Raw genomic sequence first — 21,962 nt, forward strand, 5'->3', positions numbered from 1 at the left:
AGTCAGCTGATGTTCTGCTAATCTGTCACAATTGGGTTTGGTTCTTCACAGCTGTTTTTCAGGCCCGGGGATTAAATAATCAGAGAGGGGGGCAGGTGCATATCACACTCATCTGCTAGTTTTTTTTATTTGGCACTGACTTTTATTTTTCCTTTAATACTCTGGTTGAAAGGTTAACTACAAAGATGTGAACTGTTCTTGAACCGCTGTCGTTTTTTTTTTTTTTTTTTTTTTTACATTTTAATTTAATTTCTCTGACGTAAAAATGTTCAGTTGTGTTTGATCACTGGATACAATATGTGACCATGACAGGTAACACTTGTCTAAAGCAAATTACAAGTGTTTCTCATCCAGGTGCTCTTGTTTTTTTGACATGATCTCAATCTAAATCTTTGCTTTTGTGTGTGTGTGCACCTACTTACATGAACAGCACTCTAGATTCAGTAGCAGATGGTGCAGAGAAAAAAAATCAGCCCAAGCTACAGCCACCCAAACTTTGGGATGAAGACAGCTGTTTTGAGACAATGATTGTTAGGGATTTTCTTGTCCCTTGGGGCAATATGTTGCTTGCTGGCATAACGTGAACCCTGCCTCTTCATCTGGGTTGATTTAGATGAGTCCTAGGGTTGCATTACTTTTCTCTCAGCAGGGATTGACTCTGTCCAAAGAGTGACAGGCATGCATGAACACTTACAAGACACCCAACCAATTTGAACAGCACTTTTAAAGAGGGTGTTTCCACTGAGCCGACGCACACACTCACTCTCCTTTTTCTTACCTCCCCACGAAAGCAGAGACGCATCAGCTGAAGACATGCAGCAATGTGATGTCTAAGATTGGATTGCAGAGGATTTGTTGTGTTAAGTCTCTATAAAGCTTGTTTATTTTTTGTGCAGCCTATGTTTGCAACAACTCAGCATTTTTTTTTTTTTTTTAGCCAGATGGGCCAGGAGGAGATTGAAGGGAAATACCCAGTATTGGATGCACTGATTCCCACACACATGACCTTGGCATGGGAGCATCTGAAAACAATTGCTGACCAACATTATTATGGAGCAAGACTGCAGAATCATCAGCCATGAAAACACACCAACGCCAAACTCTTTACTGTAGATAATGAATAAAAGCCAGTAGGAGGTCAATTCTGGATTACAGTTGGGAATCAGTGACAAATGATTGAGAAGAACCATGAATGGTTGAAAACACAAACAAAGCATTAAGTCAGCAAACCAAAAATAAACACAACAACCATAAAATTCAAATCATTGCCACCACAAAAAGCAGCCATGGATTTACAAAATCCCTGAGCTTTGAGCAAAAATGACGAGCATTGGATACTGTTAAGCAGATTCCTCTGACCTGAGTATGAAAACAGCAAAACACAACTCCTGCCAGCTAGCAGCTGCGTACCAGCTGTAACCGGTGTTGTCTTAAGAAAAATGTGGTTAAATTTGAGCTCAAGGTGCAAAACTGAAATCCAACCAAATGTTCTTGTCTTAATTTTAGTAAAAAGTTGTCTTGATTAGACTTGATTTGATTCAAATTCACCTGGTGGACCAGAAAAGTGTCATATTTCAGGATATTAAAAGATTAAATGACATGTGAATTGCTGTAGAATTCTGACAAGGGTGTGAAAAAACATATATATCTGAATACAATAAGCTGAACAAGTAAAATTGTCTCACCTCATTGGCGGTTTTTTGCATCATCTTTGTCTTTTTATGTCTTGAAATTAGAAGTTTTTCAGTCTTGTCAGGTGAGTGTGGTTCTCATTGAGTCTAACATGACTTCTTTGTTTTTTAAACTAAAGAGGAGACATAAACACTTCCTTGGATTTCAGTTTTTGCAGTGTCCAGACTGCGTTATGTTATGTTATGTTACCATTGTCATTGCTGGAGTTAGCATCCGGTGGTTGTCAACCTTTATAGTGAACTCTCAGCCAGTTACTGAAAATACAGGCCAGAATTAGGTCACAACTCACAAATCAAATTGCAATACAAGTAGCAAAGGTCAAGAATCATTTTCACCCTGTTAAGAATAAAATCCTTTTTTTTTTCTAAAAGATGACAATTTAATGCTAATGGAGATCCTAAAGTGACAAAAAAAAGTTTCCCATGCACAACAGATCCCAAACCCAAGTTTACAAGAAAGTTTTCTGTACCAATAACACCAACCAGTGACCTAATGCCTATTTTTTTTATCTAAATTTGTCATTAGAGGAGTTAACTGAACTTCATTCCAACCTTGGACTCCCTTAGGAGGACATTGCGTCTTTGCTTGCTTATCGCCTCGCAAATTCAGCCAATTTCAGAACGTCACCTGAAACATGTTTTTAAACCTACAGTTTGTTTTGGCTCAGGGTTACTCCAGATTGATTCTGTGATCACTTTTATTAACAAACATGTGCCCAGCTCTCCAAGTACATGAGGATGAACACAAATTCAAGTCAACCAGATTGAATGTCTGGAAAGAAGATGCCTATTTAATGTTTTCACGTAATACCGTCTCGTACTCAGAATAAAATGAAACTCCTCCAGGAGCACACAAAAGTGTCTCATAAGCAAGCAAAAAATGAAATCTGATGTTCAACAGTAGTTTTATTTTTACAGGGGTCCATGAGGTGTCTTTACAATTAAAAAAAACATATTACAAAAGCAAATGAACAGACAAATATGGGTAAATTTTAAAAAAATGAAGAGTGGGTATTGATGTTTTTTTTTACTAGTTTTGTGGGTCGTCCAATCCTCCCTTTATTCAACTCTGTCCCTGTCTACATAAATTTCTTGTGCCATGCACAAACAGATGGACGTGACGCTGGATCTCTCCCATACTCAGCTCTGTAATTTCCCTGACTCTGAGTATCCGGTTCTGTTTCAGTAAACCATGACACACATTGTGCCTTTTCTTATGGAATAGCCATTTTTTAAGGGTTCGTTTAACAGTACCTCTTTGATTGACAGGACACCTTAAATACACAAATGTAGTGTGGTTAAAAACATTGATAACTAATGAGTACATAAAACAAATCTGATTGAAATATCTCATCAGTTGCCTTTGTAACATATTTTATTAATTGTAAAGAGACTTTATGGACACCCTGTATGTTATCTGCCCATGTCTCCTCAGGGGTCTGTGTATTCATTAAAATATCAGGGCTAACAGACCCAAATGGAGGCTTAGCCTTTCACAGGCAGACCCTGACTTCCTCTCCCAAACCTAGCCAGGGTACTGAGTAAAAATGTCATGTTACATTATTACTATAAAACTAGTATGGAGGTATACTAAACCCTAAAATTGGTCAGGGTCTTGTATTCTTCAGTTCATTCTAGCAGTATTGCCGTAGAGTCGTGTTTGTTTAATAGCGGTGCCCTCTTGTTTTATAGTCGTATTGTAATTTAATGTGGCTCTCTCTTTAGATCTATGAATGTACCAAACCAACATGCTCATACAGTATATATGATTGTGTGTATGTGTGTGTGTGTGTGTGTGTGACCATGTGATTGTGTTTTCAGACGAGAGACACGGAACCCTGAGGCTCAGCAACCTCACTAAAAGCATGTCAGGGAAGTACATCTGCAGAGCCAGCAACACGGCTGGCTCCGACAGCTGCTCCATTAATCTGGAGGTCATCACCTGTACGTACACAGCGGAAACCTCGCCCTTCACACACTCACAGCTGTGTATTCAAATATCTGATGTTACTCATGAGCCTCTGATCTGTGATCTGTTTCCTAGCCTCCAATGCGGGTGTGGTCGCGGCGGCCACTTTGGGGTCGATTGTGGGACTGGTGGCCATGGTGCTGTTCCTTATCTTCATACTGAAGAGGAGGCGGGACACTGAGGAGGAGATAGCCAATGAGATCAAGTAAGATGAGCGGGGGGGAGATTAGACATACCTTCAGTCTTCTGCAATCTAATGGCCACACTGCTGTAGCCTGAGATTACGTTTGTTTCTTATATTAGATATTAGAAATGTTTAGTTCTTCATAATTTGGTCTTTTGTTGTCTAGTTATTTTACTGGACCATAAATGAGGGGTGCGTGCACTTTCCATAGACAGTTTATGTCATCATCTTAACCATGAGGCTTAAGTACAGCACTTTTGCTTTCATAGGCTTGATAAGTGGTTTCTGAGTGCTTGAATACTCATTAACTTTTAAAAAAATCAAAGAGTTTGTGTAATTATTATCCCATTTTCAACTGTTGTTGTCATACGGGTCCCTCCCAGCGTGGCTAATGGGCATCACAAAATGGTTTGCTAAGTGTCTTAAACATTTAAACAACAGAAGAACAATGCAAACTGCATCAAATAGCAAAGAAAACATAAGCAACAAATAGAGATAGCAGATATAGTGCTGTGATTAGGGATGTCCTGATCAGCATTTTCAGGCCCAGATCCTGGTTTTTCAGTATTGATAATCTGCTGATACCAAGTCCTGCTTCAAGCTGGAGTTTTCCTAGATATTAGCTGCTTTTAATGCGTATCCCTTTACATGTGATTGAGACTCGCATCTCTCCTTTCTAGCGGTCGACCGATATGGGTTTTTTGGGGGCCGATGCCGATGCCGATGCTTTCCAAATTTGGGCAGCCGATGCCGATATGCATAGCCGATTTTTCCAATTTGATATTCAGGCCGATTGTTAAATAAATATATATTTATCACATTTTTGTGAAACACAGCAATTTCTGAGCAACTAAAAGAAATCTATTACAACAAGTCGTGTCCAGTCCTCTGAACATTTATTCAGCTTTCAAAACAAAGAAATATTTTGTCTGAGTAAACACACAATGTAACAAGCAGTAGTAAACATTTACACTCTTCTTAAAATGTCAAAAAAGAAATTTAAACGTATTAATATAATTTGAACAAAAGTATGTTATGTATCCAAGTGGTTCCACAAGTTTGAGGTGCTCATCTTTTTTGTGCCTGATCAAAAATTGCGTCATTTTATACAACGGATCAAAAATCGGCTTTTTAAAAGAAAATACGGCCGATGGCCGATAAAGACAAATGTCCAAATATCGGCCCGATATATCGGCCTGCCGATATATCGGTCTACCTCTACTCCTTTCCCTGACATTTTTAGGCCAAAGGAGAAAGAAATATCTCTACTTTTTGAATTTGATATTAGGGCTTGGACAATATGCTATTCTCGCAATTCATTTCTAATTGAATCGATTTTTGGGGTGCCGATTCAATTTAAATTGCAATTCTTCGATATTTACGATTTTTAGTTTGCATTTTTAAAGTCAGACCATGTGAAAATGTTAGATGATGATGATAATGTCTACAGACTATATCAGGTGCCATATTTTCCCATAAAATGCGCATCATGTGAGTCAGAGAGAAACATTTCACCCTCTGCTGGAGAAAAGTGGTAACTTTTTTCGAATTTAGTTTATAAACAAAGGCTGAAATGAAGAAATTGAATTTTTAAAAAAAATAGTTTTTTTTTCACAAAGAATCCTTTTGATATTGTCAACCAAAAATCCCAGTATATTGATTTTTGATTTTTTTCTCCCACCCCATTTGATATTCTGCTTCAAATAGTTAAAAAACACTGCATTTAGTTATATCTCAACTTGTGTCCTTGTGAAAATTGAAGATACCATGAACAACATGATAGCTCTCAGAATTGATTATGCTATGTATCCTAATGCTAGAAAAAAAAGACACAATACACCATCAACCCATATTATCTCTGCTGCTTGATAGATAAAGCATGTTTTTTAACTGTTAGCACATCAGAATTTTCCCCCTTTTCTCTTCTTTCCTCAGTTTCATTAATCCTGGACTCTTTCTCTTTCTGTCAGGGAGGACGCTCAGGCACCAAAGCGAGTTTCTTGGGCAAAAAGCAACACTGGCTCAGACATTGTATCCAAGAATGGCACGCTGTCCTCTATAGCAACAAGTCCTCGACCACGAGACCCCCACGCGCCAAACTTCCACTACCCATACTCCCCCATGTCTGCTTCGGACGCAAGCTCAGTTATCAACGCCTACCAGCTGCGGCCCGGCGAAGGAAACATGTTGCAGGGACTTCCTGGTTACAACCTTGGGGGAACGCCGATGCAGAAACAAAAGCGACCACCCACCACAAACGGGGCACCGCCACAGATTCTGAGGACCCCTGCTGTCGCCATCCCTAACAGGACTGAGGGGGCTCAGCCTCAGGTGGCCCCTCCACTCACTGTGACCCCACAGGTTCGCTCTGCCTCCTTGACACGCATGGGAGCTGTGGCTGTCATGGTGCCTGCTCAGAGTCAAGCCGGCTCTCTGGTGTAGCCGGCAGGAGACATATATGAACAGTGTGTGTGTTTGTGTGAGTGTGTGTGCGAGTGGCACGCCTTGAAATGGAAAAAGCACTTTTCTCCATGAAGACCTGAGAGGCTGCGAGAGATGGAAAGTCTCTCAGGTAGTTTGTGCGTCTTTTGCACAAAGTCTCCCTTCTTTATTTTGAGTTCCTTTTTTATGCTGGCTCACTAAAGAGGATATATTTTTATTTACATGCCTGTACAGAGGTCTTTCAAAGTCAATACAAATGTGTTTTAGAGAATATTCATAACAATGCCAATTGTTTTTCAGCGAGTTGTGATTATTTAATGCAACGTGTCTGCATTAACCACAGATAACTTAACAGTTCATGCAAAAATAATGTTTTGACTACATTTGTAAGATATATGTATAAGAAAAGCTACTTCAAACTAAAATCTGATACTGTCTTTATGTTTCTCTGCTCTCTGTGTTAAAGGATCACTTTTCAGTCACTTCTCTCAGGCTAACTGCACTAGTTCAAGCAAACCCAGCAAAGTCACTATTCAGGTATTCATCTTTGAAACATCTCATTTTTCTTAAACTAACTTTACTTCTGTTAACATGTTTTTGTTTTTTTATTTAACCTACTGTGTTGCTGTCAGTATGGTTTCAGGAGATAGATGTCTACAGAGAGGACTTACATTAGGAGTGTTTTGCCTGTTGAGGTAGATGGCATGTATCAAGTAGTGAGTACAACTTCTGTATGTCAAGGTTGAGGGTTTCTGACTGTTTTGTTCAAAGGTGTGGTTGAATTTTATGGAGTTACACTAAACAAACAAAACTACCAGTTTGAGACAGAAGTCGCTGATGGTTTTGTTTGTTTGATGTATGTGAACTCTGCTAATAGATATGGAAGAGAGAGGGTTGATGATGTAACGCTCATGTAGCACTTTTTGGCCGTTTTGATTGTTGACAACTTTTTCAATAAAGTGTTCTGGAGTGTTTGATTTTAGTTTTACTTGAACCCATAAATTTACTAAGTGTCAACACTTAGTTGAAAGAAAAAATGAATAAGTGCAAAAAAACTGCAGTTCCTAGAGTGTCCACTTGGGGTTGACTCTGGAAGGACTGAAAGACACATACACACCCATTCAAAAATGCTGATCTTTACAGCAAAAGCAAACATGTTTTCAGCCCGGAACAAAAAAATATTTTAGTCAGATTAGCTAATGTGCTAACAGCACACACTGTACAAGGTGGGGAGGGGGTCATGAATCATTGGTTTGGAGGCGTGGCCAGTTTTGGGGCTAAGGGTCAAAACTGACGGACAACATTTGTTTTAAAAAATGAACCCTACATAGGGGTGCTAAAAGTTGCAGTCTGCTTGAGGCTGGCTGCAGAAAAAAAATGGTCTGGATCTTAGGTACCAATTTCTCTATCGGCACAAACTGTTGGGGGTTGCAATTTTTTCAGAGGTTATAAAGAGATTAGGATGAGAAGTTTGCCCAATCAGAGGCACAGCTCAACTGACCGACAGGTCTGGTACCCTGTAGCTGTTAGTAAGGAAGCTCAAAGCCCACCTCTAAATGAGCAATTCTCTGTATCAGGAAAAGATGGGTGACATCACAAAGACTGCGTCCATATATTATACAGTCTACAACCACAACTCATTTTCAGACACAAATGGGTTACATCATTAAGACTTTGTCCAAGTCAAGCGGGAAGCACCAGTATGAAAATAAGAAGCCTGAACATGAGTGCGAAAACCTGCAGTTCACTGGGCATGCACTTAAACCTGACTGCAAAAACACCAAAAACTACATACACAACACCAAAAAAAAATTCATTTTACAAGATGAACATTTACAGCATAGTTCTGTAATTTTTTCAAAATTTTGAAAGAAATAACATTTGGAAAAACAAAATAGGGACACTCCTGTGGTCTCACCGATGACACAATAAAGGTTAAATAGCGTGTTTGATTTTGTGTTTGCAAAATCTGAAAAAGGGCTCTTTTTTTCAAAATTTTAAAAAACAAAATCAAATTTAGAAGAAGAAACACATGTTCAGTCCTTAAGCCTCACTGATGATACCCTATGGGTTCATTACTGGCTAGGCACATCTTTTTGAGATCTTTCAAAATTAATAACCACTAGGGATTAATAAGTGCTCAGGGTACTTCCTGTACATGTGTTGAATTATTTTTATAACTCATTAAAAAAATATGTGGGAAACCTGCCTGCAATCCTGCCCCCTAACCTCATCTTAACTTGAGAAAAGATTGGTTTAGTTCTGCACTTCCAATAAGGCCCTGGTTGCAATAAGTTTCTGTACCAAAAACAAATAAATGACATCACAGAAATAACATCCATATATTACACCGTCTATGGATTTTACTTACGCAGGTATCTATTAAAAAAGTCAATTAAAAAAAACTATTGTTTTTATGAAAGCCAAGATATAATTTTATTGGAGTGTAATCAGCAAATAACATTTGACTCTTCAACACATAACCCATGATACATCAAATATGAGTATGACCGTGGTCGTACACATTGTATTTTTGTCTGTATTTAGTTTACATACAACAAAACACACAGTACAGAGATAATACAGTAACCAGGACCACAAATTTGATCTGAAAGGACACTTTAGTGACAGTGAAGCTGAGACTGAATTTGAGGCACGGCAGAATAATCGAAGTTCTTTTTTAAATGAAAAAAAAAAATCAAACATTTTTTCCACAATACTTTGTGAAATTGTTAGTGAATGGCATTTCTAGAAAAAAAACTACCTCTCCAAATCCACACTAGCAGCTTCAAGGAAAGCTTTTTTTTTTTTTTCCTTTGAGAAAAGACAAAAATAAATGTAAATGGGGAATGAATGAATTGGATAGTCCAATGCTCTAATTTCTAACTTATTCCAGATTCTATGACAATCAAGTAACATGAATATGGTGTACATGGTGGTACTAGATTTCACAGTGAATTATTTTATATTTCAGAAATTAAACCTTGGTATAGAATGATTCTCCATTAAAATAACAGATGTGCTTCATGCTTTTGCTAATTCTGTTTGCAGAATTTGATTATTTTGGCTTAATCTCAAAGTGTGAAAGTTTGGTCAGTATAATTTGAAGGTGGAAATGCATTTTGACCATTTGACCTCTAGGGGGTAGTATCTGACAAGACATCAGCTGTTAGTGACTTTTTATTGCTATGTCATTGATGCATAACATGTCTAACAGTTAATAAAAAACCTATTTGAATATCAGAAAAAAACTACATTTCACTGAGTAGTTTACCCAGAATCCTCCTGTGACTACTGTCCCCTCTAGCAAGGGTTTTGTTCAGGCAGTAACAAATCAAAGAAGTAGATCACAACATAGTCATGACTGAAGACGCAGAGATGATTTATCAGGACTCTGACAACAGATTACGGGAAATGATCATCCTCATCACCTCGTTTGTGCCTTCAGGAGAAGAATAAAAAAAGATGTCTTTTAAAAAAGCACAAAGCACAACAGCCCTCTTAAACGTAAATAAATTAATCATAAAAGAAATAACACTGTTACATAAGCTCACCCTCTAGGATCTGATGAACTCTTATGTCTCGTACAAACTGCTGCACAGCGTAGTCTTTGAGGTAACCATACCCACCGTGCATCTGCAGAGCCTGGTTACAGATCTGTGAACAACAGCAGGGCGGAAAATAAAAACTTATGAATATTTTTTTCCCTGTTTGATAGAAAAATACTCTTCCTCAAGCAGGATCACTCACATTAAAGCATTCATCTGTAACAAAGAGTTTGGCCATAGAGCAGAGCGATACAGCATCAGGTCGACCCTCTTGCAGAGCTGTTGCAGCTTCACGCACCAGAAGGCGAGACGCAACCAGCTTAGTGGCCATTTCAGCCAGTTTGAACTGAAGGAACTACACACACAAAGATGACAGGAAGAGAGTGAAAGAGTGATTTTAGTTTTTCAACACTGGTGGTTCATCACCGCATGAAAACGGGAGCTTCTTACTTGGTTGTTGGAGAGTGTCTCTCCAAACTGTTTGCGCACCAACAGATGATCTTTGGCTAACAGTACAGAGGCATGAGCGGCTCCCAGAGAACATGACGCTGAAGGAAAAAGGAATAATGAAAGTTAAAGAAAAGGTAGCAGGGTGTGTGTTTTTGTGTGTGTATGCCTCCCCTCACCAATATTAATCCTGCCGCCATTCAGGCCTTTCATAGCAATACTGAACCCTTGACCTTCTTCACCAAGCCGGTTGGCCACTGGAACAGCACAATCCTCAAATATCACTGCTCTAGTCGGCTGAGAGTTCCAACCAACCTGCAGCACAAATTGGAAAAACAGCAGCGAGTATGACTTACCTCTGCCATCTAGTGGTAAATTGCTGCACAGCATAAATAAAATCAAACAAACAAGTGCAATTACCTTCTTTTCTTTTTTGCCAAAGCTGAGGCCCGGGGTACCTTTTTCTACCACCAAACATGAGATTCCTTTGGGTCCTTTACCTCCTGTGCGGCACATCACAACATAGACGTCTGTGTCTCCTCCTCCACTGATGAAAGCCTGGAAAACAGTATGTGTTTTCTAACTCACTAAAGGAAAACAATTAAGATTATACAGTATGCAGATGCAAGTAGAAATTTACCTTAGAACCATTCAAGATGTAGTGATCGCCTTTTCTCTGTGCGTTGGTAAGAAGTGAAGCAGCATCACTGCCACTGCCTAAAACAACAAAGGAGAGGTTTTCGTGTTACATAGAAAAAAATCTGGACTTTTCCAGAAAAAATCCTTTTTTATATTCTTCTTTATTTTAAAACTAACCTGGTTCAGTAAGACAATAGGAAGCAAACTTTTCCATTGAACAGAGATCTGGACAGAATCTCTCCCTCTGCTCGGTATTTCCAAATGTGTCGATCATCCAGGCACACATACTGCAAAGACAGGAAGAAAAACAAATGTTCAACAGATGTTTCACTGCAGTCAAACAGTCACATGCCTTAGCTGTAATAAGATTGGGTTTATACTTGTGTATACTGATGTAAGCTGTGGTGCTAACGCATCCTGTTGACAAAGCCTCAAAGATTATCGATGTGTCCAGTCTGGAGAGACCTGATCCTCCAACATCAGGCTGTGTGTAGATGCCGCCAAACCCCAGCTGGGCGGCCTTTCGCATGGTCTCCACAGGAAACATTTCCTGAAGGAGAGAGTTTTAAATACTACATGTTCTTTCAAATGAGTCGGCAACATCAATGTGCTGCTCTGACTTCATCTCACTCGCTGTAAAATACCTTTTGGTCCCACTCTGCCATGTATGGAGCCATTTCATTGGCAGCGAAGTCAAAGGCCACCTTCTGAAATTCCTTCTGTTCATCTGTGAGTCCATGAGCAGCTGTTTACATAGAGGGTTAAAGAGCAGAGAACACAGGGTGTAGTGATGAAATTGTGATAAAAACTAAACTGAAGTGAAAGCTACAGATGGCTCAATAAATCCACGATGGCAAAACTTGAGACTCCAATCAGTAAACAATTTCTTAAGAGGATTATCGGTTCATTCCTGTTTAAAATAAGCGGGGTGTCAACGAGGGGTGTGTGCTCCTTCTGCCTCCTGACTGGAGGACCAGGAGGAACAATATTAACCAATGACAGTAAAGCTAGAAAAAAACGTGCCAAAATCAGATAAAAACGAGTGTATCTTCAGATATTCGAAGTCAAATAACTGCTCTCCCAGTAGTTGCCAATAAACTAAGACAGTAGAAAACAAAGTGACACTGGGTATCATATTTGCTTTTACAGAAACAATAAGGTAATACGAATAAATATTACATTTCCTCTTTCAATAGTACTTACGGTCAATACACGAAGCTATCCCTCGTCGGTGTGGGGTTCTGTTAAATATTAAACGATGGTTTCTACAGATGCTGGAGCTCAGTTTAGCCACTCTACCTAAAGGTCCGACAGCCGCCATGTTTACCTTGTTGAGTTATGTCACAGAGCCACTGCCGCTAGAGCTTCTGGGAAATGTAGTCAATTTATATTATTTACAATTTTTACAATTTCTCAAGTCATATGTATCCATCGATCTTTTTTTTTATCAGTTGTGAACGAATAGGTTATTTACCTAGCTATTTACTTAATATCGTATTAGCTTAGAGATACCCTATCATTAGATTATTCGTACTATTCTCTTTTAGTGCTTAAATCTTCATTATTTAATCGTCTTATTTATTCATTTATTTGATTTAGTGTTTTAGTTTCTTATCTTCAGTTTTAACATCACAGTTTTCTTACGTTATTTTTATTATTATTATTATTATTATTATTATTATTATTATTATTATTATTATTATTATTAACATTTGGAAAGGGGGCAAGGTCAGCGTTAAGATAATTTTCAAAACTACATTCTATACTCACTGTAATTGTATTCAATTTTAACCTTCCTATTTTATTCAATATAAGCCACAAATCGACTCTAGCTAGACACTAATGTAAAATTATATATATAAAAAAATAACAGCGTACGCCAACAAAATAGCTACAAAACGATCAGGGAATGTAAAGTTATTAAGGAATACGAAAATTTCCCGGATAGAAAATTTTACTAAGCTGACATGAAGCCTTGAAGTAGCAGTGAGGGTTTACCACACGCTGCCCTCACGGAGGAGTAACGAGCTCTCTCCGGCTTCATAAGGCGCCACAACAACACGAAGAAGACGTATTGCTAGGAGACCCAGCTGCACAGACGACCTAAGGTGAGATTTGTGCTCTGATTAACGTGTTTATCAACTGTTTATCCGAGCTTTTCACGCTGACAGGCAGTGCAACTGAAAACACGTGTTTTTCTGTGTTAGACGCACGTTTTGTTACCTAAGCCATTACCGTAATACCTGTGAGACGTTTAGGAACTCGCTCCAAGTTAGGGGATTTGACTCCCCTAACTGGGACAAGTGTTTACTGGGGGTGCTTACATGAGTTTGTAAAAAGTTGCCACAAAACGTTAGTATCTGGTAGTTTGTGGAGATCTGTAAAACTGTATTCAGTTGTCAGGACATGTTCAAGGTTTTTCGCGGGTTTTTTTCTTCATGCTTGATTGGAGATATGACTTCCTGAGGTAAATATAGGTCTTCAAAGTGTCCTGAGCAGATGTGCATTAAAATGTAGACTATTTGAAATCAAAGCATACGATTGGTTTTTGCTGTTTTTCAGATTTAGGTGTGGCTAGATCCATGTGAACTCTCACTCTCGCTCTGACATCTGTATGGTGATACTGAGCATCGATGCTCCTCAGAAGCTTTGAAATAAAATACAGAATATTCTTTTTTTTTTTTTTTTGCAAATGTATGAAAATTAATTGTTCACAGGAGTTGAACAATGCCTCCAAAGAAAAGGGCCAAGGTTGGCAAAGAAACATCAAAGCCAGGTAAGCAAAGTAAAGCATCCTAATAACTGCACAAAGTCTATTTATTTCTACTTTAAAATGATTCATGCTTTACAGTAAATGATGAAGATGGTGCGAAAGTAAAAGTTGGCTCCAAAAAGAAAGCAAATGGAACGACTGATTCTCCAGAGTACTGCCACTGGCTGATGAAGTCTGAACCAGAGAGCCGCTTTGAGAACGGCATCGACATGAAGGTAGGAGGCAGCCACAGCCTGTTCAGCCCTATTTGTATTTGTCAGGTGTCTGATTGGTCTGGTACATTCTGCAGTTTGGGATCGAGGATCTGAAGGCTCTACCCGATCAGACCAGTTGCTGGGATGGTGTTCGCAACTATCAGGTAGAGCTGAGATTTTTTATTCCTACCAGCACCATGCAAATCATTTTTCTGTACTATATTGATTTTAGGTAATGTTCTCCTGGATTATCTTCTACAGGCGCGCAATTTTATGCGGCAGATGAAGGAAGGGCAGGTGGCTTTCTTTTACCACAGCAACTGCAAGGATCCAGGGATCGCAGGAGTCATGAAAGTAAAGTCTGTCTCCATGCTGATTATATTGTTCTGATTTATAAAGCTGCAGACAGGTGTGAATAAAGCTGTTTTTCCTTTTCTAGATTGTAAAGGAAGCTTATGTGGACCACACTCAGTTTGACAAGAAAGACGTGCATTTTGATGCATATAGTAAACCTGACAACCCAAAGTGGAGCATGGTAAAACCGTACAGGATGTCTACATCATCACAGTGGAAAATAATACATTCTAAAAGTTAACATGACATACCTCTCTATCTCAGGTCGACGTCAAGTATAAGAGGATGATGAAGCGTTTTATTCCCCTGTCAGAGCTGAAAAAATACCACCTGAAGCATCGTGACACAGGGGGGCCTCTGAAGGATATGGCGCTTTTCACGCGGGCCAGGCTCTCTGTACAGCCGCTGACCGCTGGTATGTTCAGACAGTATATTTTATTTAACAAGGCTAGCATGTCAATCATAATTTATTCTTTCACCCTCAGAGCAAAGTCTTGTTAAAGTTTTTCTTCTTATTCCCTGCAGAGGAGTTCGACTTCATCCTGAGTTTGGAGGATAAGGCACCTTTGTAAAGACAAACTTTGTTTGAACTGTGACAAAGCAATTTAGTTTTATATGTTTGTTTTGTGGTATTATTCCAAGTATTAATTTTTTTTAGGCTTCTATTATTTTCTTACATGAACCACTTTCCCCTATTCATGTACTGCTGGCTGTTAAAGGTGCTGAAACAGAATGCACTGATATCCAGTTGTATGTTGAACATTTAATGTATTTTATGTTGGAGTGTAACTGGAGAAGTGCCTCTGAAGAAAGATTAAAGTGGTTTTATTTTTCAGCTTATTTTCCTTCAGTTTCCTTTTAGTCTGGTGCAGGAAACCAACCATCAAAGATGTTTTGAGTCTCAGTTTTACATATTTTCTATAAGTTCCCTTTTTTAAATGAAACTTTAAAAATATTTTCTGTTTGATCCTTTCATTGACACATATTGCAGTAAGGCTGCACTGAACAGATATTTTGTATCATTGACTGATCTGATTATTTCCTGAAAAACCAGTCGATGAAACTGTATCAAAGGCCAAGTTAACTGTAAACCACTATTATATATGCTGCTGTGAAGAAGTATTTTCGTCCTCTGATTTCTTATATTTTTTGCACATTTGTCAAAAGTATAAGAAACCAGGAAGAGGGGAAAGACCTTTTCACAGCACTGTATCTTTAAGAAGACGGGGCCTGTCAATTGAGTGCAATCCCTTTTTCTCATGAGCTTTAGTTTTAAAATTTTAGATGATGCACCAATGCAGGAATCAACCATTTTGTCTATTGACACACTGCATGAGAAACACCTTTACCCCTTTCTCCTCTACGTACTACTTCAAAGTGATTTTAATGCACACAATTTGCATATCTACTTGTTTTAAACTGAGCTTTCGCTTTCAATCATTTGCAAGACACATCAGAGTCAAAGCTTAGTTTTTTCCCATTTGGCATCAATTTATTGGACTTTCAAGGACAAGGAAGAATTGATTAGCATTTTGCAAAAGATAGATAGTTCTACTGTAACTTTTTCTCTGGTTAAAAGACTAAAATTATGTTAGAGGCAGGAGGATTTCATTTGCTCGATACACTTAGGCACAACTCTGGAGTCTCTAATCGAGAGAACACAGAAGTCTTCACACTACCAGACCGTTTTTTTCCCTAACACCACTGGAATGCTGAGGTAAAGCGCATGAACATGAAGGACATTTTTGTGGCACCATGTGCTGGATAATCAATGTACACAAGAGCTGGATGGGGAACAGGATTAAAGGTCATATATACAGATTTAAAAAATGGATAATACTTCAGTTTTCTTGCTCAAATAAAGGAAAGAAAATTCCAGTTTCAATCTTTTTTTCTGTGCAAACAGATGAGGAGAAAAATGTGTTCAGCATGGTAATAGCAGTGCAGTTATCTCAGATTTCTTGATGTTAAAACAGTGTTAGGAATGCTTTCTTTTAAGGTGGAATGTAGGAGATACATAACAATGAAAGATAATTAGAAGATTAGAAATGATCCCATAGTAGCATTAATTCGCCTGTAACAAAGAGAGCTTAAAAACGTAAGAATATTACATGAAAGATTTTACACAGTGGACATGGCGACAGGTGATTAGTTTGATTCCTGTAAAGAAAAGAGGAAAGAAAAAGCATTAATGAGGAAGGACAGGACCAGCAGCTTGAAGCCACGCTGAACGCCTCATGCAAACTGTTTCATTGTTCCCATAATGCAGTGCTGAATGTGGGCCTCCCTTCTTCCTCCCTTTAAGAGCAGCGGCTGCAAACAAACAGCTGCTTCACCAGATGTTGGACAGTCGACAGGTTTCCCTCCACCACAGACGCTGACGATGAGTCTGGTGGGAGGAGAGACTGCAGGGTGCTGCTTCTTCTTCTTCTACCCGCTCTCCTCCTTCGCCGCCTGTTCCAGCGCGCTTTCCGACGCAGCCGAGCCCTCGAACCTCTGGGAGGCGATGGCTGCCTGATGGGACATGCTCTTCCTCACCACGTCCCCTTTCCTCCACAGAGTGATTTCCTGGGGGAGGGGGGGAAGAGATTGTTACGAAGCTTGTTAAAGGATGCTATTATTTCAATTGTAACCAATTACATAACACAGAAAAATGATCCGTTTAAGCCACGCAGTCACAAAGAGACACATGAAGAATAACTTCAGTCAGATGCAGATGTCAGTGCATGGGTATGTAAATCACTATGAGCTGCATCTCAGCTGAGGGAACCAAAACCATATGCTCGTCATGTTGTTCAGTTTTATCATTTGTAACAAATCTCCAGCATAGCTCATGAACTTGAAAAAAATGAAAAAAAAAATTGTCAGAAGAAATGAGCTTGACTTAATATGCTCATAATAACTCTCTATAATAATTGTTGTTAAACCAATATACCAACACACCCACTGATATATGTAGGGGGAGTAAGCCAGCTCAAAACTTCTAAAGTAAACTGTTCAATCAAAATTTCATTTAACATGCTAAATGCATACAACATAAATTCAACACGACAACAATAAGCTGTGTGGGGAAGGAGAACAGGGCAACTGAAAATTTATTTTTTAGACATGAGGGCAGTTAAAAGATAAGTTTAAAGTTAGAATTCTGGCTTCTTCTCAAAATCAACTTTAAAATGAAAACTTTAAAAATTATAAAAAGGCTTTTTGTTGTTGACTCTAATTCAGAGGACAGTTGTTTTTGAGAATCCTGCCTTTAAAGTCAGAATTAAGTCATTTCTTAAAACTGGCTTTACCTCTTTTTTTTTTTTTCTTCAAATATTTGACTGGCCCTTATTCTGGGGATTAAGTTAGAATTCTGACTCTTTCTCTGAATCTGATTTTAAAGTCACAATAAAAAAGTTTTTTTTGTTTTTTCTGGCCTGACTATTTAAAAACGAAATTTTAATTCATTATTCATGTAGTTTAGGTCTAGAACAAGCCAGAAAAAAAAAATTCAGCCCACATATCAAACTTCTCATGGAAGTCACAAAAGGAATTCTGATGAAAAGCAAGAAAAAAACGATTAAAAGATTATGAAAAAATTATGATTCTGCTGATCAATAAGATAATTAAGAGGTCATACTTTTCAAGAAAGAAGCTTAAAGTAAATGTCAGCAGATGTTGTTTATGATGTACAGTTCACATTGTAGTAGTTGCATCAACTTGTTTTTTAACTTCTTTTATCTTCCAGAATCCAAGAAACTTTTTGAAAGAGAATACAAAGATGTATGCGTTTAGTTTGTAGCGATCATTGTAGCTTTCATTAGAAATCTATTGCAACAGGAAGGCATCTTCTTCTTATTAATTCAAACAAACTGAGTCTGCAGTCTGACTTTCTGTTTTAACCTGCATCTTTCAGTAGCGGCCCACCTGCTGTTTGAAGTAGCGCCTCTCCTCCTCGTCTATCAGCACCAGGTTCAGATAATAGCGCACAGAGAACTTCTTGTTGATGTCTCTCATTGTGGGAGTCAGATCATAACCAGCCAAGAATAACCGGATGGGAATAGACTCTCCTGAAAAATGAAAAAGCATTGTGATTGGTTAGATTAGCAGCATCAGTCTCAACTAAAGGAGGAGACTCTCAATGAGTAAAATAACAAACAGAAAATATGAATAAGTAAGTTTACCTCTGACCGGAGCTCCATCCATGATTTCGTACTTGGCAATGGTGTCGTTTTCATGGTAGACACTCGGGCCTGTGCCTGTTGTCTCACGTTTGATGATGTCAATCTCCATATGCTTAATCTTAATCCTCACCAGTAGGAAATAGATTTTTCCCACAATGACATCCTTCAGATGGTACCTGTTAGGGGGAAAAATGACAGCAGAAGCACAGAATTAGACTAAGCACTTCAGAAGCACATTATCTTAATATGATACATTTGATGAACGACTGCAAACAAAAATTGGTTTGTTTCTTACTTTGATTTGTTGTATTCAAACTCAATGTGGAGACAATCCTCTATCCCTACTTCCATCTTGATGGAGGAGTTGAGCTCAGGGTAAGTGCTCAGTGTGTGCACCACGATGTCCATTTCTTTACTGATGTCATTCAGTCTTCTGATCACTGTGGCGCGCAGAAAATATCTAGGAAAAACAAAAACAAAGCACAAGTTAAACACAGACGACACTCAGTGTTAAAAAAACATAACCATGTGTCAGGCAGGTTAATGAGTCACACCTGCAGTCACTCATTTTGCTGTCTTTAAAGTGAATCATCAAACCCACCTTAGCTTCACATTCTGGCCTGTGTAGGACTCGTAGGGTTTCTCAACATGAGTGAACTCAAAGTCGAAGGTCTGTGACTGAGTCATTTCACCCGGTCTTGCGAGATCCTTCACCAGGGAGACGAACTCATGATGGTTTCCTCTGTCGTAATACAGCTCTGTGAGGGATGAAAGAGGTGACACATTTTCATTCTTTCAATATTTACTCCTGTGTTTAAAAAAAATAATAACAATGAGCAAATTGATTAAAACTTTCTCTGTTTCACTTGAGAAAGCAGACTAATCCTCTTAAAACAAATTAAAAAAAATGATTTGGGCAACTTTGTAGCCACAGAAACACGTTGTGCATGCGAAATCATCAAATGAAAATAAAAACAAAGCAAACTTCTGTGATGCTCTGGTTTTGGTCTCCACCGCTTCTCCAAAAGTTAAATATCTGACTGCTTAGGTTTTTGGGAGCTACCTCGGTAATCATGAATTATTTAATCCAAGAGCACATTATTTATTAGTCATTACTTGGTACACCCTCGAGCAGCCCAAAACTTCACTTTTTGTGCATCTTAAAGAAAAGCAGAACTGCTGTTACATAATATATGTCACAAAATTAAAAAGTATGAGCTAGAGGGACAATGACAGTGAAAGAAAAGGAAAAGCGAACCTTTGATGATGTTGGGTGATTATCAATAGACTACCACATAGATTTTCTGCCTTTCAATACGCCATAGAAAATAGAGGGCAGGATGTTTATCTTTTTACTTTTTCAATCATCTTTTGCTCGTTATTAAATACTATCCTTTTTTAATCGACACTTCACTTTTTTGAAAAAAAAGGAAGGATGTTACTTTTTTCTACGATTCAATGCTTCTTTGAAATCTTTTATACAAAACATTGTGCTTCTATTTTGACGAAAGGGGAAACTACAAAAACTGAGGTAAAAATACAATAATACAAACACAAATAAATATTTAGTTTGAATGTGGTGTCATTTTGCAAATGAGTTTTTCTATTAGGTATGTGAGGTCTCACAGGATTCTGGGAGCATAGGTAAGGAAGTCAGGGGAGTGCAGTTTGGGGACTTTTGAGGGTTATTAAACTCAATAGAAATTTAGCATCTGAGGCCTAGTTAAAAGTAGTTTACAAGAGGCCTAATCCTGTGTTTCAGAAAAATGATGGTTGTTTCTCTATTGCTTTGAGATAAAGATGTCCAGCATCACATCCAAACCCTCCTGATCTTTTTTGCCTCAATGGAAAAGTATCACTCAGGCAAATTAAGGGTACATTTAAGATTATGATAGTAGATAGTTTCACCCACCTATTTGGCCCACAAATTCAATTTTGATGCCCTGGTGCTCCAGCCTCTTGCCTGGATTCTTCAGTGTCACATTCACCTTCCCACTGACTGTTTCTCCATCATAGAAAAGAAAGTACTTGTCTTTCTTCCCATCCTCAGTTTTGTGTTCAGCTTTCTTCCTCGTTTCCGCATCATTCAAGACGACGTCAATGTCAGCACTCTGTCCAAAACTGAAGAAACTCATGGTAACGTTGTATGTGAGCTGTGTTTTACGTTACGTTTTACACCGGCTTATTAACAAGCCCCTGCTTTATGTGTCAAAGAGGAAAACAAACACACCGTGTGTGGCCTGCAGGGCGGGCAACCTCAGCTCCTTCTCTGAGCATAAAATACACTACTAACCGTGAAAAATGATGTAGATTTTATACGGAAGACACTACATCAGCTACATGTCCGTGATATTTTCCAACGACGAAGCAAAAAATGCGATACGATGGCACAACGAAAACGTACGATAAGAAGTCCATCAGCGAACTTAGCTGCTTCTTCTTTTTCTCTTTTTAACCGATACGTTTCTAATAAAGAGCCTCCAAACGCCAAATATGTCCCTTCTCTGTAAAGGAGGAAAAAACGCTGTGTAAACATACATTACATGCTTGTTTTCTGTAAGAAAAGACGGTGAATGTTGTCAAATGATCAGGATGTGCGACACCTGCAACGCATGATCTACTTCCGGGTTGCGCTTTTCAAAATAAATCTGAAGTTCATTTGGGAGTGGAGCTAGAAACAGGACGTATGGGCTCTTATTTTCTGGTTCAGATGATGAATGTAATGAGGTTAAATTTCTTTTTACATTTACTCTTTCCATCTTACTTTGTAGAAATATCAACGAAGGGTCTAAACGGTCAGGGGGCGAAAGTATTCACACAAGCAGCAACATAAAATCAAGCTGTTTTCGTTTTGTGCAAAAACAAGAATAGAGGAAACGGCTCGTTTTTTTTCGTTTTTGTGTTGCGCGAAAAAAATAAATAAATAAAAAAGATGAAACAGCCCGTTTTTGTTTTTTTCGTTTTCACACAAAAATGAAAATTTCAATTCATATTTCATTTTGTTAGTGGGCGGGGCTTTGAAGCCCAACAGCGCTGTGCCCTTCACAATAAAAGTGTCCCTGGCAGGCATGAAGAACTGGACTTTCAGTGCGTTGCCTGCATTTATTCCAAATGAACACAAGTGATGTACAGAGTAAATAGTAAACACACACACACACACACACACACACACACACACACACACACACACACACACACACACACACACACACACACACACACACACATATTTATCCATATAAACATGAAACATGTAGACTGACATCAAGTATGGGCGCCTCCCTGGGGAGGGGTTTCGGGCATGCCCAGCCGGGGGGAGACCCCAGGGTGGATCCAGGACACAGTGGAGGGATTATGTTTCTCGGCTGGCCTGGGAATACCTTGGTATCCCCCCCCACCATCACCACCACCAGAGGACCAGGTGGAAGTCGCGGGGGGGCAGCAACGCCATCAGTGGGGACAGGAGCCACTGGTCCCCACTGATGGCGTTGCTGCCCCTGTGCCCCGGACCCGGGTAAGCAGTGGAAGATGAGATGAGATGAGATGAGATGAGAT

General features: G+C 38.8%; 4 protein-coding genes across 8 annotated transcripts in view; 2 read left to right on the forward strand and 2 right to left on the reverse strand.

Moving 5' to 3' along the window:
- The window catches only part of esamb (endothelial cell adhesion molecule b), a 60,763-nt gene extending 53,563 nt beyond the window's left edge, over window positions 1–7,200 (forward strand). For all 3 annotated transcript variants that reach the window (XM_074679068.1, XM_074679066.1, XM_074679065.1), the window contains 3 exons: window positions 3,513–3,635; window positions 3,736–3,865; window positions 5,815–7,200. In XM_074679068.1, coding sequence (XP_074535169.1) covers window positions 3,513–3,635; window positions 3,736–3,865; window positions 5,815–6,286 — 725 coding nt within the window. In that variant the 3' untranslated portion in view covers window positions 6,287–7,200. The remainder of the gene's footprint in view (window positions 1–3,512; window positions 3,636–3,735; window positions 3,866–5,814) is intronic.
- Window positions 7,201–8,715: 1,515 nt separating this feature from the next.
- On the reverse strand, window positions 8,716–12,265 carry acad8 (acyl-CoA dehydrogenase family, member 8). The gene is made up of 11 exons (XM_074679682.1): window positions 12,124–12,265; window positions 11,565–11,665; window positions 11,301–11,470; window positions 11,098–11,207; window positions 10,922–10,998; window positions 10,702–10,839; window positions 10,461–10,596; window positions 10,285–10,382; window positions 10,037–10,189; window positions 9,841–9,943; window positions 8,716–9,728 (listed from the first exon to the last, which is right to left on the reverse strand). The coding sequence occupies exons 1-11, from the start codon at window positions 12,239–12,241 to the stop codon at window positions 9,673–9,675; spliced, it is 1,260 nt and encodes a 419-aa protein (XP_074535783.1). The 5' UTR covers window positions 12,242–12,265; the 3' UTR covers window positions 8,716–9,672.
- Window positions 12,266–12,876: 611 nt separating this feature from the next.
- On the forward strand, window positions 12,877–15,667 carry thyn1 (thymocyte nuclear protein 1). Of its 2 annotated transcripts, none has more exons than XM_074679862.1 (8): window positions 12,877–13,028; window positions 13,638–13,696; window positions 13,772–13,908; window positions 13,983–14,051; window positions 14,149–14,241; window positions 14,327–14,422; window positions 14,506–14,656; window positions 14,767–15,667. In XM_074679862.1, the coding sequence occupies exons 2-8, from the start codon at window positions 13,648–13,650 to the stop codon at window positions 14,811–14,813; spliced, it is 642 nt and encodes a 213-aa protein (XP_074535963.1). In that variant the 5' UTR covers window positions 12,877–13,028; window positions 13,638–13,647; the 3' UTR covers window positions 14,814–15,667. The 2 variants fall into 2 exon arrangements, with proteins under 2 accessions (XP_074535963.1, XP_074535964.1); XM_074679863.1 differs by having other exon boundaries at window positions 13,784–13,908.
- A 110-nt stretch (window positions 15,668–15,777) lies between these two features.
- On the reverse strand, window positions 15,778–21,033 carry vps26b (VPS26, retromer complex component B). Of its 2 annotated transcripts, XM_074679860.1 has the most exons (7): window positions 20,638–21,033; window positions 20,320–20,528; window positions 19,009–19,165; window positions 18,703–18,867; window positions 18,408–18,583; window positions 18,151–18,293; window positions 15,778–16,809 (listed from the first exon to the last, which is right to left on the reverse strand). In XM_074679860.1, exons 1-7 carry the CDS (start codon window positions 20,682–20,684, stop codon window positions 16,672–16,674), a joined length of 1,035 nt encoding a protein of 344 aa, XP_074535961.1. In that variant the 5' UTR covers window positions 20,685–21,033; the 3' UTR covers window positions 15,778–16,671. The 2 variants fall into 2 exon arrangements, with proteins under 2 accessions (XP_074535961.1, XP_074535962.1); XM_074679861.1 differs by having other exon boundaries at window positions 15,784–16,809; window positions 20,320–21,032.
- Between the last annotated feature and the right edge of the window lie 929 nt (window positions 21,034–21,962).

This window comes from Halichoeres trimaculatus, unplaced genomic scaffold, assembly GCF_033239565.1.
Source record: "Halichoeres trimaculatus isolate MK-OKI-2021-1 unplaced genomic scaffold, fHalTri1.1 fHalTri1_scaffold_9, whole genome shotgun sequence".
In the NCBI taxonomy this organism is placed as follows: domain Eukaryota; kingdom Metazoa; phylum Chordata; class Actinopteri; order Labriformes; family Labridae; genus Halichoeres; species Halichoeres trimaculatus.

Excerpts from the sequence above, each read along its gene's own strand:
- vps26b (XM_074679860.1), bottom strand. The coding sequence starts at position 20,684 with ATGCTCAGAGAAGGAGCTGAGGTTGCCCGCCCTGCAGGCCACACACG. Across the intron at positions 18,868-19,008 it reads GGCCAGAATGTGAAGCTAAG|ATATTTTCTGCGCGCCACAG; the intron begins GTGGGTTTGATG and ends TGTTTTTCCTAG. Across the intron at positions 18,584-18,702 it reads TTTGAATACAACAAATCAAA|GTACCATCTGAAGGATGTCA; the intron begins GTAAGAAACAAA and ends TCCCCCTAACAG.
- acad8 (XM_074679682.1), bottom strand. The coding sequence starts at position 12,241 with ATGGCGGCTGTCGGACCTTTAGGTAGAGTGGCTAAACTGAGCTCCAGC. Across the intron at positions 10,597-10,701 it reads TTGGCAAAAAAGAAAAGAAG|GTTGGTTGGAACTCTCAGCC; the intron begins GTAATTGCACTT and ends TTTGTGCTGCAG. Across the intron at positions 10,383-10,460 it reads TGGCGGCAGGATTAATATTG|CGTCATGTTCTCTGGGAGCC; the intron begins GTGAGGGGAGGC and ends TTTTTCCTTCAG.
- thyn1 (XM_074679862.1), top strand. The coding sequence starts at position 13,648 with ATGCCTCCAAAGAAAAGGGCCAAGGTTGGCAAAGAAACATCAAAGCCA. Across the intron at positions 13,909-13,982 it reads AGAACGGCATCGACATGAAG|TTTGGGATCGAGGATCTGAA; the intron begins GTAGGAGGCAGC and ends TACATTCTGCAG. Across the intron at positions 14,657-14,766 it reads TGTACAGCCGCTGACCGCTG|AGGAGTTCGACTTCATCCTG; the intron begins GTATGTTCAGAC and ends TATTCCCTGCAG.